The 24,561-nt window shown below is 41.9% G+C and overlaps 1 protein-coding gene across 1 annotated transcript; it reads left to right on the plus strand.

Moving 5' to 3' along the window:
• Nucleotides 1-411: 411 nt before the first annotated feature.
• On the plus strand, nt 412-6,004 carry LOC309361219 (uncharacterized protein; the record flags this gene model as incomplete). The annotated part of the gene is made up of 4 exons (XM_081896150.1): nt 412-560; nt 665-1,509; nt 1,643-5,462; nt 5,824-6,004. 3 exons carry the CDS (start codon nt 412-414, stop codon nt 3,334-3,336), a joined length of 2,688 nt encoding a protein of 895 aa, XP_081752276.1. The 3' UTR covers nt 3,337-5,462; nt 5,824-6,004.
• Between the last annotated feature and the right edge of the window lie 18,557 nt (nt 6,005-24,561).

A 24,561-nucleotide genomic window follows, 5' to 3' on the forward strand; every position in this document is an offset into this window, starting at 1 on the left:
AGATTTAATAAATAAATACAAAATAGATAAATAAATAATAATAATAATAAAAAAATTTAGATAAATAAATAAATGAGTATAAATAAATAAATCACAAGAAAATAAATAAATAAATAAGTAAATAAATAAATAAATAAATAAAATATTAATTTTTTTTAAAAAAAAATTTTTTTATTATTTTTAAATAAATAAATAAAGACACACACGCTCACACACACGCACACACACTATCGAACACCGTTACACTTGCAGCGTACAAAGCGCACCTTTTGGCTCCTAAGAGGAAACGTGCGTCTGTAGCCACACGTAGCTCGGCAGAGAGCACGGCTCGGGGACGGCAGGGCAGGGGTAATAATACAAAGCCCCCCATCTCCCACCTCCTGAAAGCTTTTAGATCTTTTTTAGACGAATATGAACAACGCTTCCCCGATGCGGACCCCAGCCCCCCCTCTTCCCCTGATGTCATCCCGGATACTCAGGAGTTCCCAGAGAGCTCTCAATCTTCCCATTGGGATGAACTGCCTAGTACTTCGGCCGCCCTCTTTAATGATACACAATCGGTGCGGACTAGGTCTCAGTCAAGGGCTTCGGCATCTGGGTCTTGGGCGCGGGGGGGGAAAGCGACTTCTAAGTCTACTCGCAATAATAATTCTGCTGCCCCTAGTTCTTCCAATCGTTCGCAGGACAAGCAGCCCAGAGCCCAGTCGCCAGATTCTGAGGCTTCGTCGGCGGCTGAAGACGCGCAACAGGAGGAAGAGGGCGCCGCCACCGCTGCGACCGCGGAGAAGCCTTCGGGTAAGAGGCGCGAAAAGAAGAAGCATACGTGTAGGAAGAGCAGGTCTCGGAGGGACGACTCGGATGATGATACAGGTACTTCTTCGTCAGAGTATGATAGCGACGCGTCGCTAGGTTCCTATTGGGGGAAGGGCGAGGAAATATCTGGTCTTCCAGACTGGGCTCTGTCGAGGAGGGCCAATAGCCATCGTAAAAAGTTTGGGGGGAGCCAGGAGTGGAAGGATGGGGCTCTGGTAAAAGACGCCACCTCATCCACCTACTCAACCTCGGATGTTATACCAGGTGAACATCTATCTCCTAAACTACGAGCAAAAATTTTAAATGGTGAGTTTGTTGACATGTTTAAATTAGTGCCCCCAGCAGAGGAGTTAGGCAGGGGTGAAAAGAGGCCCTCGCATGGCAAGAGAAAGAACAAATACCCTTCTGTGCCTAGGACGTTTGAAAATTGGCTTGATGGTTTTCAAGCCTTTATGGGGACGATTGTCGCTGCCTACCCCAAGCGGGCGGTTCACCTTGTCGCCTACCTTTCACATATTCGCACGGCCTGTGCCCTTTCGGGGGAGGCGGCGGCCATAAGCTATGACAAAAAATTCAGAAGGAAGGCGTCCAGAATCCCTTTAGCACGCTGGGATCAGATTGAGAATGGAATATGGTCCGTGGCTGTTGGTCCGTACGTAGAAAAGAGGCCAGTCGACTCGTATCGGTCGGCTAGAAGTGACCAAAGGAAGGATTTTAAGCGTCGGGTGTGCTGGGAGTACAACAAAGGGTTTTGCCAAAGGCCATCTTGTAAATTCACACATGAATGCGAAAGATGCACCGGGGGCCACCCTGTTACATCCTGCTTAAGAGGGGGGAAGCAGCCCTTTCGTGGAGGCCGGGGGTCCCATCATCCCAGTTCCAGGGGGGCCCCCGCAGCAGGGAACAGACGGTGAGGTAGTCTTGGGATTGGCCTTTTCCCCTATCAAGCTCGTCCCCCTTTGCAATCTTCTGTCTCTTTACCCGGATAAGGATGCAGCTTCCTACCTCAGGGAAGGTTTTTCCAGTGGGTTTCGTATTCCCATAGCGGGTTCATTAATTGCGAAAGATTCACCCAATCAAAAATCAGTTAGAGAGAGACCGGAAGTTGCTGAAAGGAAGATAGCAAAAGAGGTCAGCGCCGGCAGGGTTGCAGGCCCCTTCGATAGCCCCCCCATACCAAATTTGCACATATCTCCGCTAGGCATTGTGCCAAAGAAGACCCCCGGTGAATTCAGGCTCATTCATAATCTGTCCTTCCCAAAGGGTGGCTCGGTCAACGATGCCATCCCGCCTGAGTTATGCACAGTGAAATACGCCACCTTCGATCAGGCAGTTAAGTTGATCCGCAGTTTCGGCCCCGGGGCGTTGTTGGCAAAGTGTGATATCGAATCGGCCTTCCGCCTCTTGCCAGTACATCCCGCTGATTTCCGGTTGCTGGGTTTTAAATTTCAGGGAAAATACTATGTTGACAGGGCCATGCCAATGGGCTGCGCTGTTGCCTGTTCGGCATTCGAAGCCTTCAGCACGTTCTTGGACTGGGCCCTGCGTTTCAGGGCAAATACCATTGGGGTCACGCATTACCTGGACGATTTCCTTTTCGTGGGCGGAGCCAACACGGGGGAGTGCGCCTCCTTGCTGGAGGCCTTCTCAACCCTGGCCGAGGACCTTGGGGTCCCTCTTGCGGCGGAGAAAACGGAGGGACCAGCCACACGCTTAACTTACCTTGGCATTGAGCTGGATACAGTGGCCCAGTCATCCCGCTTACCTGGTGAAAAGATTGAAGCCCTTAAACAACTAATTCAGGACACTCTTAAGCTTAGGAAGATCACCCTTAGGCAAATTCAATCTCTATTGGGCCACTTTAACTTCGCGTGCAGGGTGGTGTCCCCCGGACGCCCCTTCTGTGCTCGCCTTGCCAGATTGTCAGTCGGTCTGAAACACCCCCTCCACAGGGTTCGCCTCCCCAGGTCGGTCAAAGCAGATCTCGAGGTCTGGACAGCCTTTTTGGAAAAATATAACGGGGTCTCTCTTTGGCAGGATGTTTTGAATCTATCATCCGACTTTCAGGTTCAATCGGACGCGGCAGGGTCTTTAGGTTTCGGTTTGTATTTCAAAGGGCGCTGGTGCGCACAACGCTGGCCCTCAGCATGGCAGGGTCAGGCCATCACGCGGGATCTCACCTTTCTCGAGTTCTTTCCAATAGTAGTGGCCGTGCACATCTGGACGGAGGAGTTCCGAGATCACCGAGTGTGCTTCAGGACCGACAACCTGGCGGTGGTGAACATTCTTGCCAGGCAGTCATCTCGGTCTGCGAGGGTCTCCTCCCTCCTGCGGGCGTTCGTCCTCCGTTGCCTTGAGTACAATATCTTATTTTCAGCCAAATTCGTACCAGGTGCCAATAATGATATAGCCGACGCCCTGTCTCGATTCCAGATTCCTCGTTTCCGGTCGCTCGCACCTGGAGCACAACTGTTGCCCGAACCCTTTCCGGAGTACCTGTGGAACGTTGGAGACGCAAAGTGATACAGGGAGTATTAGCGTCCGTGGCACCTTCCACGCTCAGGTCCTATAGGAAGGCCTGGTGTGATTTCCTGGGTTTCAGGTTTGGGTTGTCTGGGCTGTCACATAGCACCCCCCCACCACTGATGACGTCCTGCAGTACCTGTCCCATCTGGATGACCTCGGACGTGCTACGAAAACCTTAAAGATCCACGTAGCAGCCATCAGCTTCTTTTCAAAGGCGACGTTTGCGCAAGACCCATGTAGCGATTTTCTGATCCGTAGAGCCATTGAAGGTTGGGGCAGGTTGCAACCGCCCAGGACCGTGGGGCGTAAGCCTATTTCGTATGGATTGCTATCTCAGATACGCGTAAAGCTCAGGACAATTTGTTGGTCTAAGTTTGAGGCACGGCTCTTCTCTGCGGCTTACGCTATAGCCTTTTTTGGTGCACTCAGAGTTGGGGAGGTTGTGTGTGAAGCTAGTGCGCGGGGTTCAACTCGCGGCCTCCTGTGTGAGGATGTACAGCTATCCGAATCTGCTGTGTCAGTACTAGTGCGTCAGTCCAAGACCGATCAGACAGGCAAGGGTGTCCTGCTCAAGCTCACGGCGTCGGCCCAGCAGGGCCCATGTCCGGTGAAGGACACGAGGCGGTATCTCCGCCTTAGACCAGCCGGCCCGGGACCGTTCCTGATACACGAGGATGGGTCGCCCCTGTTGAGGTACCAATTCACTAGAGTAATGCGCAAGGCTATTGAGGCTTGTGGCCTACCCCCCCATGAGTACGCTGCACATTCGTTCAGGATCGGGGCCGCCACCACGGCCGCGCACCTGGGGTTGCCGGCAGAAAGGATAAAAGAGTTGGGCCGGTGGAAATCCAATGTTTATAAGTCGTATATTCGCAACCTTGCGCCTACCCCTTAGTTTGCTTACCCTTCCTTTTGTTCTATCTTTATTCCCAGCTATGCCCGGAAGAAACGTGTGGATTTGCGGTCACAGCATTGTTCATTGGGCCCGCGTGCGAGCGGTGAGCTGCGGCCTGGCACCCAACCTTGGTCTGCCACGTGATGTTCGAGTTTCCTGGTTTTCGAGAAGAGGCATGCGTTGGGAGGAACTGATGCCTTTGCTGAGGGAGAAAATAGCCATGCTCGGCTCTCCCGACATCCTGGTGATTCATTTAGGGGAGAATGACCTTGGCAACAAAAGGAGTGTGGACTTGCTGTCGAGCATAAAAAGAGACTTGAATGCATTTGCAGCCCTGTGTCCCAGAACAACAGTGTGCTGGTCCTCCTTCTTGAAGAGAACTGTGTGGCGCGGTGCGCAAGACTGTATGGCCATTGAAAGAACCAGGAAACTCGTAAATCGGGCGGTAGCCCGTTGGGTGCGCTTTATGGATGGCCGAGTGATTTACCATGACCGTATCCGGATTAGCGACAAAGCTTTATACCGGGATGACGGTGTCCACCTATCAGATCTTGGGAATGACTTCTGGTTAGCTAGTGTCACTAAAAACATCTGGGATTGGTTGCAGCTTTGAGGGTATTGGCGGCGAGCCTTTAGCTCGGGTGGCGGTTAGGCATTGGAATAATGTGTTGCGCTGTGTGGAAGTGCTAGGTGTGGCCATCGCCTATGCCTTCAATTTTTAGGGGTATTCCGTTAAAGGAATCTGGGGGTCGTGTATTCCGTCCGATGCCTGCTTGGCGGGAGGCCTTGGCACGACCCTCGGTGACAGCAGGGGTGAGCCTATAGTCGGATTAGCATCGACAGGCTCCACCTACTGGTGAAGAACCCACTTGTTTCGATCCAATGCCTAAGCCAATACCTTTTAAATGCTGTAACCAATAAAGTTGTGGCCTTTTCCTAGCCCATTAACCTTATATCACGTGTCCTTGTGTCTTCATTTCACTTCACCGGGGTCGGGTCCTCGAACCACAAAGACTCTCCTCCCCGAAGGGGAGGGGAGGGGTTGTGGTCGGGGCTCGAGCTCCGGCTAGCAGGGGGCGTGGCCCCCTGCTGCCCACTCACCTGGCTGGCGCTCACGCCCCCTCGGTGGCCATCCAACCGGGGGCCACGGTGGGGGCGTGTTCAGCAGCATTTTGCTGCAGCGCCAGCCTTCCCCCGGCCTCATTCTTCCTTCCTTCGCCCCTCGCGAGTCACCCACCCTCCACTCCCTTTAGTTAGGGCTCGGGTTTTTTCGGCCTTGCTATGGACCTTAGGTTGGTCACCCTGGTTGGCTGGGGGGCCTGGTAGGAGTTTTTCCATTTGGCACTAGGCTAATTGGTTTTTTCGCCTACCTCGTAGCAATCGTCACAACTTTTGTGGTATTGGTGGGTAGGTTAGGCATTGGAATAATGTGTTGCGCTGTGTGGAAGTGCTAGGTGTGGCCATCGCCTATGCCTTCAATTTTTAGGGGTATTCCGTTAAAGGAATCTGGGGGTCGTGTATTCCGTCTGATGCCTGCTTGGCGGGAGGCCTTGGCACGACCCTCGGTGACAGCAGGGGTGAGCCTATAGTCGGATTAGCATCGACAGGCTCCACCTACTGGTGAAGAACCCACTTGTTTCGATCCAATGCCTAAGCCAATACCTTTTAAATGCTGTAACCAATAAAGTTGTGGCCTTTTCCTAGCCCATTAACCTTATATCACGTGTCCTTGTGTCTTCATTTCACTTCACCGGGGTCGGGTCCTCGAACCACAATCATATCTTCTTAGGAGATATGGGGGATTTTTAAAGAATACTTTTATTTCAAAAATTGTAAAGTGAAGCTGGAAACTTCTCCCCCTAGAGGAGACTTTGTTGCATCAATAACAACTGAGCCACTAGCTGCTGAGCCACTGGAAATTTCCTATTCAAAACAATTCTACAGGTGTGAGACTGACCTTGGCTTGGCATGAGAGTGTTATGGCAGATGGTAAAGGGAAAGTAGAGCTACAGGAAAAGGGCCTTCGATCCGGCAGACAATACAAGACTGATATTTTACAACAAAGAAGGGCCTCAACATCCGGAGGCACAGGAGCAGCTGCTGCCTCGCAAATAAAATCAAAAACTATGTCATCTGAAGACGCATTGGCAAAGGCACTTGGCAAAATTAATGAATCTTTGGAATATCTAACGAAACAAGGGGCAGAGACAAGTAAACAAGTGGCAGAAACTAATAAACAGGTAGCTGAGATCTCAGCAAAAATTGATTTAAATACTACAAGCATAAATGAATTGGGAAAGAAGGTGAATTCTAATACACAGACGATTGAAAAACTTTTAGAGGAATCGGCTACAACTCGAATGATTGCAGAGGAGGCAAAGGAAATTGCAACTGTCACTCAGGAGAAGACACCGTCCATGATTGATTTGCAAAGAAAAGAGAGGAATTTAAGAATCAGAGCAGTACCTGAAAGTGAGAAGGATAATTTGGTGGACTTTCTCACAAAAGAATTTTCGGACTTTTGGCAACAGGGCCTGGAGAAGAAAGAATTCAAGATAGTGAGTGCATTTAGACTCGGCACAAGACAAAGAAGGAATAAGGCAAGAGACTGTGGTGATATATGCAAAGGAAAGATTGCAGCCGAAGTTAATTTTCAAAGATGAACAAGGAAGATTCTTGGCAATTGAAATTCAAGTTCAAGGAGAGAAATTTTTGATTGTAGGAATTTATGCACCGAATGAGGGGAAATCTGATTTTTTAAAGAAGTTGCATGAGATTTTGTTGGACTATCTGGACTATAATTTAATTCTGATGGGAGACATGAATGGAGTAGTTTCTACAAATATGGACAAAGCACAAAGACAGGTAGTTGCTAAAGATGGAAGACTACCAAAAACTTTTTTTGAAATGACTGACAATATGGATTTGGTTGATATTTGGAGAACAAAAAACCCTCTTGAGAGAGAGGGAACCTTCTTTTCTGAAGCCAAAATGACATGGACTAGAATTGACCAAATATGGGTTACTAGAGGAATGGCACCAAAGATAAAAAAAAGTCGAAATCTGCCCAAAAACTTGCTCCGACCATAATGCCGTAAGAATGGAGATGAAGCAAATAACAGCTGGTTCCTTCAGATGGAGGATGAATGACACCTTATTTAGAGATGAAGAAGTGTACAAAAAGGCCCAAAATTTTTTGAGAGACTATTTTGAAATAAACATGAAGACCAATGTTGAAAAAAGAGTAATCTGGGACGCAAGCAAAGCTGTTATGAGAGGGTTTATGATACAACAAAATGCAATAAAAAAGAGAAGCCAAAATGAGAAAAAAGATAAAATCTTGGAGAAGATAAAAGAGGGGGAAAAGAAATTAAGAACGAAACCAAAGTCTCAAGAGATTTTGAGAGAAATTAAGTTATACCAAACACAATATATGGAATTGATGAATCAAGAAATAGAATGGAAAATTAAACAAATGAGACAAAAGACTTTTGAATCAGCAGATAAATGTGGTAAATTACTGGCTTGGTAAATGAGGAAAAGACAAAAATGAAATATGGTTACAAATTTAGAAGTGGAAGGAAAGAATATTTACAATCCAATTGAGATTAGAAACTGCTTCCAGAGATACTTTAAACAACTATACTCACAAGGGCCGCAGAAAGAATTGGACATAGAACAATTTCTTGAGAGAAATGGATTTTTAAAAATCTCTCATGAAAGTAAAATAGTTTTGAATCAGAAAATAACTGAACAGGAAATAGAAGGTGCCATTCAAAACATGCAATTGGGCACATCTCCGGGACCAGATGGGCTGACTTCCAGATATTATAAAGCTTTGAAGGAGTGGTTATTACAACCTTTGAAGGAAGTCTGCAATGAAATTTTGGAGGGGAAAAGAGCACCAGAATCGTGGAAAGAGGCTTATATTACACTTATACCGAAGACAGAGACTGAAAAGACTCAACTTAAGAACTACCGCCCTATCTCGTTATTAAATGTGGATTACAAAATCTTTGCTGACATTTTGGCTAAGAGACTGAAAAAAGTTTTGATGGAGGAGATTCATAGAGATCAAGCGGGCTTTCTCCCAAGAAGACATTTGTCAGATAACGTAAGGCAGTGTTTTTCAACCACTGTTCCACGGCACACTAGTGTGCCACGAGATGTTGCCTGGTGTGCCGTGGGAAAAGTTGAAAAATCCGAAAGATTTTTTTTTATTAAAAAAGTCACATTTTCGCCCACTAGGCGGGTGCCGGACTGTGTCCACCCTATTTTCCATCCATCCTGGGTGGGGATCAGATCGGATGGGATCGGATGAGAGCGGACAGGCGGTCTGCTCTCATCCGATTCCCCATAGAGAGCAGCGGGGCTCTGACATCTCCCTCTCCGCTTACAGTGTGGAGACGGAGCTGTCATCCGCCGGTTCAGCGGGGATCAGCGGATCGATCCCCACTGAGCAGAGAACGGTTCGCAACGTTTTTGTTTGCCATTAAAGAAAAAAATATTAAACATTTTCTAATGGTGGTGTGCCTCGTGATTTTTTTCATGAAACAAGTGTGTCTTTGCCCAAAAAAGGTTGAAAAACACTGACGTAAGGAATATAATCAACATTTTGGAAAAGCTAGAAGTGAATATAAACACTAAAGCAGTTTTGATATTTGTGGACGCGGAGAAAGCCTTTTACAATATTTCTTGGAGTTTTATGAGGAAGAATCTCCAGGGGATGGGGGTAGGCCAAGGGTTTGAAAATGGTATAAGTGCAATATACTCTGAACAAAAAGCGAAGCTAATTGTAAATAATGTGGTTACGGAAGAATTTAAGATAGAAAAAGGAACACGTCAGGGGTGCCCAATCTCCCCACTACTCTTTATATCAGTCCTGGAGGTTTTGCTGAACATGATTAGAAGGGATCAGCTGATTAAAGGGGTACAGGTCAGAGCTAAACAGTACAAACTGAGAGGATTTGCAGATGATCTGGTACTTACATTACAAGAGCCAGAATCTAGTACTAAAAGGATCTTAGAATTAATTCAAGAGTTTGGTCAAGTAGCAGGATTTAAATTGAATAAGTCAAAAACTAAGGTATTAGAGAAAAACTTAACAGTTATTGAAAAAGAGAGGTTTCAGAATGAGACAGGTTTAACTGTGGTTAAGAAAGTGAAATATTTGGGGATTAATATGACAGCAAAAAATGTGAATTTATTTAAAGATAACTATGATAAATGTTGGACAGAAGTGAAAAAAGATCTAGAAATCTGGTCAAATTTGAAGCTTTCCTTGTCTGGTGGAATTGTGGTGATAAAGATGAATGTATTGCCTAGAATGTTGTTTTTGTTCCAAACATTGCAAATTGTGGACAAGATGGACTGTTTCAAGAAGTGGCAGAAAGACATTTCTAAATTTGTCTGGCAGGGCAAGAAACCCAGAATAAAATTTAAGATTTTAACTGATGCAAAGGAAAGGGGTGGATTTGCCCTGCCAGACTTTAAACTTTACTATGAATCAGCAGCTTTCTGCTGGTTGAAAGACTGGCTGCTTCTTGAGAACACAGACATTTTGGACTTAGAAGGTTTTAACAATATTTTTGGGTGGCATGCATATTTGTGGTATGACAAGGTTAAAGCTCATAAAGCTTTTAAAAATCATATTGTCAGGAAAGCATTATATAATGTCTGGATTAAATATAAAGACTTGCTGGAAAACAAAACCCCAAGGTGGCTGTCGCCAATGGAGGCAAAGGCTGTGAAAAGGCTCAATATGGAGTCCAAATGGCCGAAATATTGGGAAATTTTGGAACAAGAAGGGGACAAACTGAAATTGCAGAGTTTTGAGAAATTAAAAGACAAAGTGTGAGACTGGCTTCATTATTATCAAATAATGGAGGTTTACAAGTTGGACAGGAAAATTGGCTTCCAGGTGGAAAAATCAAGATTGGAAACAGAATTGTTAGAACTCAATACTAAGAATTTGTAAAAAATGTATAACTTGCTGTTGAAATGGAATACGCAGGATGAAACGGGGAAATCAGCCATGATTAAGTGGGCACAAGATATTGGTCATAACATTATGTTTGCTGACTGGGAAAAGTTGTGGACCACCGGTATGAAATTTACGGCATGTAATGCCCTAAGAGAGAATATTATGAAAATGATTTATAGGTGGTACATGACCCCAGTCAAGCTTGCAAAAATTTACCACTTACCTGATAATAAATGTTGGAAATGTAAAGAAAATGAAGGTACATTCTTTCACCTTTGGTGGACATGCCCAAAGATTAAGGCTTTCTGGGAAATGATATATAATGAAATGAAAAAGGTATTTAAATATACCTTCCTGAAGAAACCAGAGGCCTTTCTCCTGGGTATGGTCGGCCAATTGGTGCCAAAGAAGGATAGAACATTCTTTATGTATGCTACAACAGCAGCAAGAATACTCATCGCAAAGTATTGGAAGACACAAGATCGACCCACCTTGGAAGAATGGCAGATGAAGGTGATAGACTATATGGGACTGGCAGAAATGACTGACAGAATCCGAGACCAGGGAAGAGAGACAGCGGAAGAAGATTGGAAGAAATTTAAGGACTATCTTAGGAAACATTGCGAAATTAATGAATGTTAGAATGACGTTGGTTTAGAAATTATGTGGTTTCCAGCTGTAATGGTTTAAGTAAATAGAAAAGAAATGTTAAAAACTAAATGAAAAATAAGGGAGAGGATTTGCTGAATTAATAATTAGAAATTGGAATACAGAGAGGGGAGGTATGAGGAAGTCGGGGAAGTAAGGTATAAGAAAATAAGGGAATGAAATTAGCCTTGTTTTTTGTTTGTGTTTGTTTGTATTGCTGTTTTGTTTTTATATAATTTTTGAAACTTTAATTATCTATTAAAAAAAAAGATTGCAAAGTGTATGGATATGGAGAAAAAGAATCAAAATTCCAACTAGAGGCATTGAATAATGAGTATAAAAATCTGTCAAAAATGTATAAAATGTTGCTGGAGTGGTATACAAAAGATGAAGAGGTTAAATCGGTAATGATACATTGGGCCAGAGATTTTGGTTATAATATACAATATGATGAGTGGTCAAAATTATGGAATGAAGGACTAAAATTTACGGCATGTACTGCGCTAAAGGAAAATGTAATGAAAATGGTATACAGATGGTATATAACACCAGTAAAACTAGCTAAAATGTATAAAACATGTAATAAGTGTTGGAAATGTAAAGAAAAAGAAGGGACATTCTATGATATGTGGTGGGAGTGCAAAAAGGTGAAAGGCTTCTGGGAAATGATATATAATGAATTGAAAAAGATGTTGAAATATACGTTTATTAAGAAACCGGAGGCCTTCTTATTGGGATTGGTAGGAAATGAGATAAGTAAGAAAGACTGTAAACTTTTCCAATACGCAGTTACAGCAGCGAGAATACTTCTGGCCCAAAAATGGAAACAGGAAGAAATACCGACAGTGGAAGAATGGAGATTGAAACTGACTGATTATGCAGAATTGGACAAACTAACAGGGAAGATTCGGTATCAACGGGACCAAAAGTTTATCGAGGACTGGGGAAGATTTACAGATTATCTGAAAGGCATATGTGATGAACAGACAACGTTTGTTGGTTTTCAAGAGACTGTGAAAAATAGAGGAATATTGTTAAAAAGAGAATAAGATGAGGGGAGGAGATGTTTAAAGGAAATACTAAGTTAAGAAATGCGTTAATAATATAAATGCAAACAAAAGATCGGCAGAGGAACTGAGGGAAGTCAAATAATAGATGAATGTGTGACAAAATGTGAATTGATTGTATAAAAAATTGTTTGTTTTTTTGGAAAATGAATAAAAATATTATTTTTTTAGAAAGGTAAAATACATTTAGAATCTATCTTATAGAAAGATAGTCCTTTCCTCCTCTCTTGGCTGAGAGCCAAGAGGGCATGTTGCTTCTTCGAAGGAAGATGGCAGAGAGAGAGAGAGATGGCTGCCTGCCCTGTACTTTTATCATTTACCTGCACAGGTGAGGCCACACCCACCTCTGTTCACATGCGGAGGAAGTCCGTCCCAGGAAGTTTACCTGTTTGCTGGACAGACATCCCTCCCCATGTTCTAACATGTACACTCTAGGAATGTTGTCATTGACTGCTCCTGTGTTTTACATCCCACAAAAAGATCATTTTCCCGGACCTCGGGTCACCTTTCTTGCGTTGGGCCTTTGGCACAAGCACCCAAGCTTTGCAACCAAACACACGGAATAAATGCACCTTGGGCTTTTTACTGTGCAGCAGAAAATAGGGTGTGTCCCCTACAACAGAGCTATAGGACCTGTTCAAAGTGAAGCTGTCAGCTTTCCAAGCTTCGGCCCAAAAACACTGAGGCAAGCCAGAACCATTGCATAACTGACCTAAGCGGGACGATTAAAAACTGTGTGGAAATGAATTATCAACCAAAGGTTTGGCGTAAGGAGATCCGGAAAAGAATAAGGGCTTTTGGAATGGCGCAGCAATAAAAAGGGAGTCACCATGTTGGCAGGTTCTGTAGAAAGACTGATGACTGAGGAGGAGGAAGCTATGGATCTGTTTTTATATGGGATTTCTGGCAGAACCTCCTCAGAAGACTGAGAAAGGGAGTGACAGACCTGTGAAGATTAACGAGTAGACGGCAAGAGTGTGTTTATTTATGGGAAGTGATGAAAAGCGGCAGCCGTCTGAATATGACCCTTGGATGAATGGAAAAATCCACACAGGACTACAATTGGTTTTAACTCGCTTGTCACAAAGAACTCAGAGGTCACAAAGAAAAAGGAAAAATATATGAAAACAACAAGAAGAGATGTGGAAAACAACAAGGAAGGATTGGATAGAATTGTGAACATCATTTGGACAGATTTGTGGACATCAAAGCAGCAGCAACAAGATGATTGGATCCCTTTCGGAACTTGAAATATGGGTACCCCCAACAAAAATTTAAAATTTGGCTTTGTAATTTGGAATTAATGTGATTTGATTGGTCTGTTAATAAAAATTATTTTTAAAAGAAACAAAAAACGAAAACACTGAGGCAAGCCAGCATCATACAGTAGCGCTTCAGCTGCCTCTTGTAGCGTTCTGTTCCTATGTTCCGCAATGCCATTCTCCTGAGGAGAAAAAGCAACCGTCAACCTGTGACGTATCCCCTTCTGGCGGAAGAAACTCGGCAGAGCAGACCTGGTGAACTCTCCTCCTTGGTCGCTCTGAAAGCTCTGTACCTTGGTGGAAAATTGTAGTTCCACTGCCGCAACTCAGTCTTTGATCAGCGGCGCTGCCTCACTCTTGTGTTTCAGCGAGAAAATCTAGCCGTTTCTTGAGAAATCATCTGTCAGCGTGAGCGCAAACCTGGCTCCGCCCAGACTTGGCACTGGCATGGGACCACAAAGGTCTGCATGGACTAGCTCAAAAGGCCTTGTGGTTACCCTGTCCAATCTCGGATAACTGCACCTTTTTACCTTTGCTCTTTTGGATGCCCTGCAATCCAGGAACTTATCACATGCCTTCATCTTGCACCCCTCAGTGCACTCTGGCAGCTTCTGGATATATTTCCAACAGCTGTGAGACATTCTCCTGTGCCACAAGTGGGCACACAAATCATGTGTGGGAATGTTAGCACACTGCGCCTGTGCTGTCTCAGCGTCCCCCTTACCTTCCAGAGGTGTCTTTAGAACATAGAGCCTGTTCTGACATTCAACACTGACCAGTTGTTTCCCACCACTGGAAATAGAACAGACATCATTTTCAAAACAAACCTTATAGCCCTCCTTTACAAGAGCAGATACAGGTAAATGACAACACTGCATTCCTGGCACAACGTAGGCTTCCAGCTCTGCCTGTAAAAAAGAAACAAACACATTCCCAACAGTGGTTAATTGTCTCTGTGTACCATCTGCAAGAGTGACTGTTTTCCCAGTTGAAACAGCCCTGCAGTTCCAGCCCTGCAGCCCTGCAGACCCAACACAGCACGCTGCCCTCACTGGAGTTGTCCTTTATGGTTCCCATGGAGGCAGCAAGGTGATAAGAACCGTCCTTCTCACTTCCTCTGTCACGTCCTCCCTTCGCATTCCCACGCTGGCCTCCTCTCTTAGACTGGCTGCCATGGAAACCTGGCTGGCTGCCACGAGGACTTGGCTGACTGCCATGGGAAGCAACCTTGGAGACATCCTGCCCGGCCTCTCTGGCTCTCCTCGGACAGGACCAACGCAGGTGTTCAACAGACCCACAGACAAAGCAACGACAAGTGGAAAAAGCCTGAACCGTGCCTTCTGGCTTGCCCCCCCCCCCCCCCCGCTATAGGCAGGGCACCCTGAGCCAGCTCAGCCCTCTCTGAGACGGCGTTCTTCCTCATCACACAAACGACCAGTCACATACTGCAGCGTAAGATCCGCTGGATTCATAGATTCCAAAGTTAGATACAAATTGTCATAGCTTTTGTCCAGAGAGCTGAGCAAAATATAAACTTTCGCCTGATAAATTTTTATTGACATTATACATATATACATATAGACGTATACAAAATCCAACATAAAGGTTACACATAATATATCCACTCCATAAATCATAAATATAATTATTTTAGGCTCTGCCGAGCCTTGGACTTCCCTCCACTCCTTTGGTAATTATCAGATAGACTCTACAGGCACATATTTTATCTCTTTTAAATAGTAACCCATTACTGTTAGAGTTATTCCAGTCCCGCCAGTGTCTTTTATAATTTGATTCCAATATACGTCCAATATTTAACCCAATTGTCTTGAAATTTCTGTTCATCTTGATCTCTTATTCTTCCCGTTATTCTAGCGAACTCGGCATAATTTGTCAATTTAACCTGCCAGTCACTTATATTAGGTATAGCCTCCGTTTTCCAATTTTGTGCTAACATGATTCTTGCGGCTGTTGTGGCATATAGGAATAGTACCTTATTGTCTTTTTTAATTTCTTTACCCATCATTCCTAGCAGAAAACCTTCAGGTTTTTTGGGGGGAAAGTGTATTTAATTTTTTTTTTAAGTTCATTGTAAATTGATTCCCAAAATCCTTTCACTTTGCTGCATAACCACCACATATGGTAGAAATCACCATCTACCTCTCCACATTTCCAACATCTTTTATTCTTTAACCTGTAGATCTTAGCCAGTTTCACTGGCGTGTGGTACCACCTATATATCATTTTCCACATGTTTTCCCTTAATGCCGTACATGCCGTGAACTTCATGTTAATATTCCATAATTCCTGCCACCTCTCAAATTCGATGTTATAACCAATATCTATTGCCCATTTAGTCATGACCTCCTTCACCTCCTCATCTTTTGTGTACCACTCCAATAAAATATCGTAGATTCTAGACAATGTTTTGATCTTACCTTCCACAACTTCCACATTAAATTTAGATTTTTTATCTTCAAAATCTAATTTCTTTTTATCTTCTTTCAACAAATCATTTACCTGGTGGTATTGCAACCACCCGGTAAATAAGCTTTTAATCTCTTCATATGGTCTAAGTTTTATGCCTTGATCCGTTTCCTAGGTGGCATTCTTTCCTTCCATATTAGTTTTTTTGACCGTTAACACCTCTATTGGTGAAATCCACCAGGGTGTCTTCCTTTCCAATAAATTTTTGTTTCTTTCCCATACTTGGAATATTGGTACTCTAAAAATATGATTTAGAAAGCCTCTATGTACTTTCACCTTTTCATACCACAGGTACGAGTGCCACCCGTACCTGTTGAGAAGCCTTCCAAATCCAAGATGTCTCTATTTTATAACCTTATCCAATCTTTCAACCACAATAGACACGCCGCCTCATAATATAAACTTAAATCCGGTAGGGAGAAGCCCCCTCTTTCTTTTCTATCTACCAATATTTTCATTTTTATTCGTGGTCTTTTTCCCTGCCAGATGTATCTCGCCAAGGCTCTTTGCCATTCTTTACACTGCTTTAGACCTTTAAGTACCGGGATGGTTTGAAATAAAAATAGCATTCTAGGCAGAACATTCAATTTGATAACCGCTATCCTCCCCAAAAAAGATAATCTCATTCTCTCCCAAATTTCTAGATCTTTCTTAATGTTCTTCCAGGTGACCTCATAGTTATCCTTATATAAGTTAATATTTTTAGCCGTAATCCACACTCCGAGGTACTTCACCTTCTTTGCTATCATAATTCCCGTCTTTTGTTCTAGATCTACGATATCTTCTTTAGTTAGGTTTTTAGTCAGCATTTTGGTCTTATTCTTATTGACCTTAAGGCCTGACACAGCACCAAACTCTTCAAATTTTTGTAGGGCTTCTTTTATACTATCCTTTGGATTTTCTAATGTTAATACAATGTCGTCTGCAAAAGCTTTAATTTTGTGTTCCTTAGTTCCTACCTTAACTCCATTAACCTCTGCTGTTTCCCTCAGCCTCTTAGTGAGTACTTCCAATACTGAGATAAATAATAGGGGGGACAAGGGACAGCCTTGTCTAGTCCCTTTAGATATGTCAAAGAATTCTGATGTGGTATTGTTAATTACAAGTTTTGCCCTTTGCTCGTGGTAAATAGCCTCTATGTCTTTTCTAAATCTTTCTCCTATCCCCATCCTTTTCAAGTTTTCTATCAGAAAGCGCCAAGAGACATTATCAAATGCCTTCTCAGCATCGATAAATATCAAGGCCGCCTGTTTATCTATTCTGGTTTCCAAGTATTCAATAATATCTATCACATTTCTTACATTATCCTTTAATTGTCTCCCTGGAAGGAAGCCCGTTTGAGCTTTATGAATTCTGTTGTTTAATACTCTTTTTAATCTTTCTGCCATTATATCCGCAAATAATTTATAATCATTATTTAATAACGAAATCGGCCTATAGTTCTTCACTTCTAAGGCATCCACATCTTTTTTTAAGGATTAATGGAATATAGGCTTCCTTCCAGGTGTTCGGAATCCTTCCTTCTTTTAAAACATTATTCATCACTTCACATAGAATTGGACATAATTGGTCACTTAGTGTTTTATAATATTTATAATATTTGGCCTGTAAGCCGTCCGGCCCCGGCGCTTTCCCAATTTTCGTCTTTTTTATTGCTTTCTTTATCTCATCTTCTGTAATCATCTGGTCTAGTGACTCTTTTTCTTCGGTGGCAATCTGTTGTAAATGATATTCTTCCAGGTAGCGATCTATTTCATAATCTGTTTCCTTTCCTCTTTTATATAAATCCTTATAATACTTCTGAAATATCCTCTTTATCTCTCTCTTTTTTTAAAGAATATTTATTAAAGTTTTCAATAGTAATACAGTAAAAAGAAAGAAGGAAAAAAAAAACAAAAATACAGAAATAAAAATATTTAAAAACACATAAGGTTTCCATTACTTAGTTTTCATTAACTTATTTCCCAGACCTCCTCATACCTCCCTTTTTTGTATTCCAATTCAAATTGTTAGTTCAGCAAATCCTTATCAATAAATTTTAACCTATTTCTAAACCTTTTTTTCCATATTCTCTTAAAGCATTACAGCTGGAAACCACTTAATTTCTATCCGACATCATTCTAACATTCATTAATTTTGCAATATTTCTGTAAATAGTCTTTAAATTTCTTCCAATCTTCTTCAGCCGACTCTTCTCCCTGGTCTCGGATTCTGCCAGTCATTTCTGCCAATCCCATATAGTCCATCACCTTCATCTGCCATTCTTCCAGAGTGGGTAGATCCCGTGTCTTTACAATGAGTGTTTTTGCTGCTGTTGTAGCATACATAAAGAAAGTTCTATCCTTCTTTGACACCAATTGGCCGACCATGCCCAGGAGAAAGGCCTCTGGTTTCTTCAGGAAGGTATATTTAAATACCTTTTTCATTTCATTAGAAATCATTTCCCAGAAAGCCTTAATCCTTGGGCACGTCCACCAAAGGTGAAAGAATGTACCTTCATTTTCTTTGCATTTCCAAAATTTATTATCGGGCAAATGATCAATTTTTGCAAGCTTGACAGGGGTCATGTACCACCTGTAAATCATTTTCATAATATTCTCTCTTAAGGCATTACATGCCGTAAACTTCATACCTGTGGTCCATAACTGTTCCCAGTCAGCGAACATAATATTATGTCCAACATCTTGTGCCCATTTAATCATAGCAGATTTCACCGTTTCATCCTGAGTGTTCCATTTCAACAGCAAGTTATACATCTTTGACAAAATCTTAGTTTTAGGTTCTAACAGCTCTGTTTCTAATTTTGATTTTTCCACCTGGAAGCCAATTTTCTTGTCCAAATTGTACGCTTCCATTATCTGATAATAATGAAGCCAATCTCGCACTTTGTTTTTTAATTTCTCAAAACTGCAGTTTCAGTCTATCTCCTTCTTGTTCCAAAATTTCCCACTATTTCGGCCATTTGGCCTCCATATTGAGCTTTTTCTGAGCTTTCGCTTACATTGGGGACAACCACCTTGGGGTTTTATTTTCCAATAGGTCTTTATATCTTATCCAAACATTAAACAGTGCTTTCCTGACAATATGGTTTTTAAATGCTTTATGTGCTTTAACCTTGTCATACCACAAATATGCATGCCACCCAAAAACATTGTTAAAACCTTCTAAATCCAAAATGTCTGTGTTCTCAAGAAGCAGCCAGTCTTTCAACCAGCAGAATGCTGCTGATTCATAGTAAAGTTTAAAGTCTGGCAGGGCAAATCCACCCCTTTCCTTTACATCAGTTAATATCTTAAATTTTATTCTGGGCTTCTTGCCCTGCCAGACAAATCTAGAAATATCTTTCTGCCATTTCTTGAAACAGTCCATCTTGTCCACAATTTGCAATGTTTGAAACAGGAACAACATTCTAGGCAATACATTCATCTTTATAGCTGCAATTCGACCCAACAAGGAAAGCTTCAAATTTGACCAAATTTCTAAATCTTTTTTCACTTCCGTCCAACATTTTTCATAATTATCTTTAAATAAGTTCCCATTTTCAGCTGTCATGTTAATCCCCAGGTATTTCACTTTCTTAACCACAGTCAAACCTGTTTCATTCTGAAACCTCTCTCTTTCAATCGATGTTAAGTTTTTCTCTAAAACCTTAGTTTTTAACTTGTTCAATTTAAATCCTGCCACTTGACCAAACTCTTGAATTAGTTCCAAGACCCTTTTAGTACTAGATTCTGGCTCCTGTAACGTCAATACTAAGTCATCTGCAAATGCTCTCAATTTGTACTGTTTGGCTCCGACCTGTATACCTTTAACCAACCAGTCCCTTCTAATCATGTTCAGCAGAACCTCCAGGACTGATATAAAAAGTAATGGGGAAATTGGGCACCCCTGTCGTGTCCCTTTTTCTATCTTAAATTCATCTGTTACCACATTATTTACAATTAATTTAGCTTTTTGTTCAGAGTATATTGCACCTATACCATTTTCAAAACTTTGGCCTACCCCCATCCCCTGTAGGTTCTTTTTCATAAAACTCCAAGAGATGTTGTCAAAGGCTTTCTCCACGTCCACAAATATCAGAACTGCTTCAGTGTTTATATTCACTTCTAGCTTTTCCAAAATGTCAATTATGTTCCTCAAATTGTCAGATAAATGTCTTCCCGGGAGAAAGCCCGCTTGGTCCTTGTGAATCTCTTCCATCAATACTTTTTTCAATCTCTTGGCCAAAATGTCAGCAAAAATTTTGTAATCCACATTTAATAGCGATATGGGGCGGTAGTTCTCTGTTTTCGGTATAAGTGTAATATACGCCTCTTTCCACGAGTCTGGTGCCCTTCTCCCCTCCAAAATTTCATTGCAGACCTCCTTCAAGGGTTGTATTAACCACTCCTTCAAAGATCTATAGTATCTGGAGGTCAGCCCGTCCGGTCCTGGAGACTTGCCTAGTTGCATATTTTGGATGGCACCTTCTACTTCCTGTTCAGATATTTTGTAATTCAACATTAATTTACTTTCTTGTGAGATTTTTTGTAATCCATTTGTCTTCAAAAATCGGTCTATGTCCATTTCCTTCTGTGGCCCTTGTGAGTATAATTGTTTAAAATACCTCTGGAAGCAATTTCTGATCTCAATTGGATTATGTATGTTCTTTCCTTCCACTTCTAGATTTGTAATGGTGTTTAATCTTTGTCTTTTTTTCATTTGCCAAGCCAGCAGTTTCCCACATTTATTCACTGATTCGAATGTCTTTTGTCTCATTTGTTTAATTTTCCATTCTATTTCCTGGTTCATCAATTCCATATATTGTACTTGATATAATTTTATTTCTCTCAGAATCTCCTGCGACTTTGGTTTTGCTCTCAGTTTCTTCTCCCCTTCTTTTATTTTCTCCAGGATTTTATCTTTTTTCTCATTTTGGCTTCTCTTCTTTATTGCATTCTGTTGTATCAAAAACCCTTTCATAACAGCTTTGCTTGCGTCCCAGATTACTCTTTTTTCAACATTGGTGTTCATGTTTATTTCAAAATAGTCTCTCAGCGTTTTTTGGGTCTTTTTATACACTTCTTCATATCTAAGTAAGGTGTCATTCATCCTCCATCTGAAGCAACCGGTTGTTATTTGTTTCATCTCCATCCTTACAGCATTATGGTCGGAGCAAGTTTTTGGGCAGATTTCCACTTTCTTTATCTTTGGTGCCATTCCTCTAGTTATCCATATTTGGTCAATTCTAGTCCATGTCATCTTGGCTTCAGAGAAAAAGGTCCCCTCTCTCCCCAGAGGGTTCTTTGTTCTCCAAATGTCAATCAAGTCCATATTGTCAGTCAATTCAAAAAAAGTTTTTGGTAGTCTACCATCTTTGGTGACTACCTGTCTTTGTGCCTTGTCCATGTTTGTAGATACTACTCCGTTCATATCCCCCATCAAAATTAAATTATAGTCCAAATAATCCAGTAAAGTCTCATGCAACTTCTTGAAGAATTCAGATTTCCCCTCATTTGGTGCATAAATTCCTACAATCAAAAATTTCTCTCCTTGAACTTGAATTTCAATTGCCAAAAATCTTCCTTGCTCATCTTTAAAGATTAATTTCGGTAATAGTCTCTCCTTTGCATATATTACAACTCCTCTTTTTTTAACTTTGTCAGATGAAATAAATTCTTGTCCCAATCTCTTATTAATAAGTATTTTCCTGTGTAGCCTCATTACATGTGTTTCTTGTAGACAAATCAAGTCCAATTGTTCCTTTTTTAGTATATGAAAGACGCTCTTTCTCTTCCGAGGGAAGTTAAGACCATTACAATTCCAACTAAGAAGTTGCAGAGCCATGATGATGGGGTTACTTCGCTTTACCTCCTACTGCTCCAAGTAACTGTTCTTGTTCTCTTGGTGGTGTCTCTTTCCTTGGACTGTGCAGTCCAAAAGACAAGTTTGCTATATCAATTATTCCTTTTTCCAGTGCTCCTGGGTCTTCTCCGGATTCTACTTCTTTTTGTTCATCTTCTTTGTGATCTTTCAAAAATTTGTCTTTGTCGTTAACTGTTCTTATTTTTATCTTTCTTCCTTTATATTTAAAAGATAGGCCTTGAGGAAATTCCCACCTAAAGAGGATTCCGTTTCTTCTCAACAGGGCAACTAAGTCTCTGTAGTTGGTCCTTAAGTCCAAAAGTTGTTTTGGAATGTCCTTAAAAATCTCCACTCTCGAATCTCCAATTTCCAAAGCTCTTTGATAGTGCAGGTTCAAAATTTTATCTCTCTCCTCTTTTGTTTGGAAAGTGATCAAACAGTCTCTTACTTTATTCCTCCTTTGTCCTTTACCGAGGCTAAATGCACTCACTATCTTAAATTCTTCTTTCCCTAAATCCTGTTGCCAAAAGTCTGTAAATTCCTGTGTAAGAAAATCAGCCAGATTATCTTTCTCGCTTTCTGGTACCGCCCTGATTCTTAAATTCCTTTCTTTATCTCTTAATTCAATCATAGAAAGTGTCAGACCGTGGTCCTCCAATTTTCTGTATACTGGTGGTATCTTCTCTTGAGTAGCAGTTGCAATTTCCTTTGCTTCTTCAGCTACCTTTCGGGTAGAAGCAGATTCTTCTAATAATTTTTCGATAGACTGTGTATTGGAGTTCACCTTCTGTCCCAAATTATTAATACTTGTAGTGTTCAAATCAATTTTGGCAGATGCTTCAGTTACTTGTTTATTTGTCTCAGCTACTTGCTTAGCTAAATTTTCCAAAGATTCATTGATTTTTCCAAGTGCCTGTGCCAGAACGTCTTCAGACATAACTTTTATTTTAGCCTGTGAAGGTGCAGCCCCTGATGTACCAGATGCTCCAGATGTTGATGCCCTTCGCTGGTGTGTAGTGTCAGCTCGGTACAGTCTGCCAGACCTCGTAGTCTTTTCCTGTGCCAACTCTAATTTTCCTTTGTCATTTGCCATAACACTCTCATGAGAATTCAAGGTCGCTCCCACAGCTGAAGGAGATTGTTTTGAAAGGGAATTTTCCTATAGCCCAGTTGTTGTTGCAACAATGGCAGTACTCCTCTAGGGGGACACAGTTACAGTCCAAAGTTTGCAACTTTCTTGAAACAAATATGGCCCTTTTAGGTCCGCCAACTCCCTTAAAAACAACAGTTTCAATGTAATTCAATGTTACTTTAAAATCAGGAAAAGTCCAGAAACACTGTATCCCTCTTGCAGAGTCAATTCTGAAGTTCTTAAGTTGCCGACAGGCTTTCCACTGGCCGGCTTTTCCTGTCTGGAGGCAGCCCGTTCCCAGGTTTTAAGCAGCGGATATTAACTTTCTTTCCCCCCTTTTCCTGCAGGTATATATTCTCAGCTCTTTTCCCCTCCACTCCTGCAATCTGGAGAGGAATCAACTTTCTTGATGTTAAGATTTACGTCTTTTAAGAAGTCTTTCAAAGTTTCCGCTTTACAGTCTCTTTGCTTTGATCTATTTACAAGCAGGGAAGGCAGACTTCCTGTTTGTACCTTCCCGTTTCGGTGTCGAATTTACTCAAATTTTCTCAAATTTTTTCAATATAAACCTACTCGTGGGTAGTTGCTTTTCAGTCCAATTATCCCAGGAAAAGGTCAGCACTCTCCGATAACGGCTGTGCGGCTTCACTCCGCGGAAGAAGCAGTCGACTCTCAGCACCCCGCCTCACCCCCGTCCTGCTCCGGGGCCATTAAAAGGGTTCCTTGGCAACTTGGGGGGCACAAATGGTGCCCGCCGAGTCCCCACGCTCGCAGGCTTCCTCCGCCTACGATTTTTAAAGGGTCCCCGCTTTGCCGCAGCGGCCAGACCCGATCCCGCGGAGCTGGTCCCTCCGAGACTCAGAGGGAATCCGCCATTAATCGTTGGCGCTGACCCGGAAGAGCTCTTTATCTCTTTTGGCTCTTCCACTATCCTTTCTTCATCCCTTATCTTACAGATCGTATTTTGTTTTTTCCTTTCTCTTATTTGCCACGCAAGGTATTTTCCAATTTTATTAGCTGATTCAAAGTCCTTTTGCTTCATCATTTTTATTTTCCACTCAATCTCCTGGTTAACTATCATAGAAAATTGGGCTTGTAATATCTTTAAGTTCTGCTGTATTGTCTCCTCACCTGGTTTAATAGCTAATTGTTTTTCGTTCTCCATAAGCTGTAATAGAATCTCCTCTTTCTTTTTCTCTTTTTCTTTTCTTAAATGACTATTTTTCTGGATTAGGAAGCCCCTCATAAGGGCTTTTCCTGCGTCCCAAACCGTTTCTAAGGCTGTCTCTTTATCAAGGTTCCACTTGAAATATTCTTCAATTGTTTCTTTTGCCTCGATAACTATCTTTTGATTGTTAAATATATATTCATTCATTCTCCATCTAACTACTCTAACATCTTTACCCTTTATCTCTATAAATACCGGATTGTGGTCAGATATAGTTAGTGGGAGAATTTCAAATTTAGTTAAACTCTGTATCAACTCCTTCGAAATCCAAATGTTATCTATTCTCCCCCAACTCTTATTTGGATTTGAGAAGAAGGTATATTGTTTTATAGTGGGGTTTTTAAACCTCCAAGCGTCAATTAATCCCATATTATCGACCAAATCAAAAAACGTTCGAGGTAACTTGCCTTCCTTTGTCTCTTGTTTTTTTTGTTGATCTATCCAAGTTTGGTGAAACCACTCCGTTAAAATCGCCCATCAATATCATTTTTTGGTCAATCCATTCTAATAACTTATTACCTAATTCGGAGAAGAAAGCTGATTTTTTATCATTAGGTGCATATATTCCGGTGACAATTATCTTTATTCCTTGAAAAACGATCTGCACTACTATCATTCTCCCTTGTTCATCTTTGTACAATAATTTTGGGTCGAATTTTTCTTTTATGTATAATAC

Source organism: Podarcis melisellensis, assembly GCF_964234715.1.
Source record: "Podarcis melisellensis genome assembly, chromosome: W".
Classification (NCBI taxonomy): domain Eukaryota; kingdom Metazoa; phylum Chordata; class Lepidosauria; order Squamata; family Lacertidae; genus Podarcis; species Podarcis melisellensis.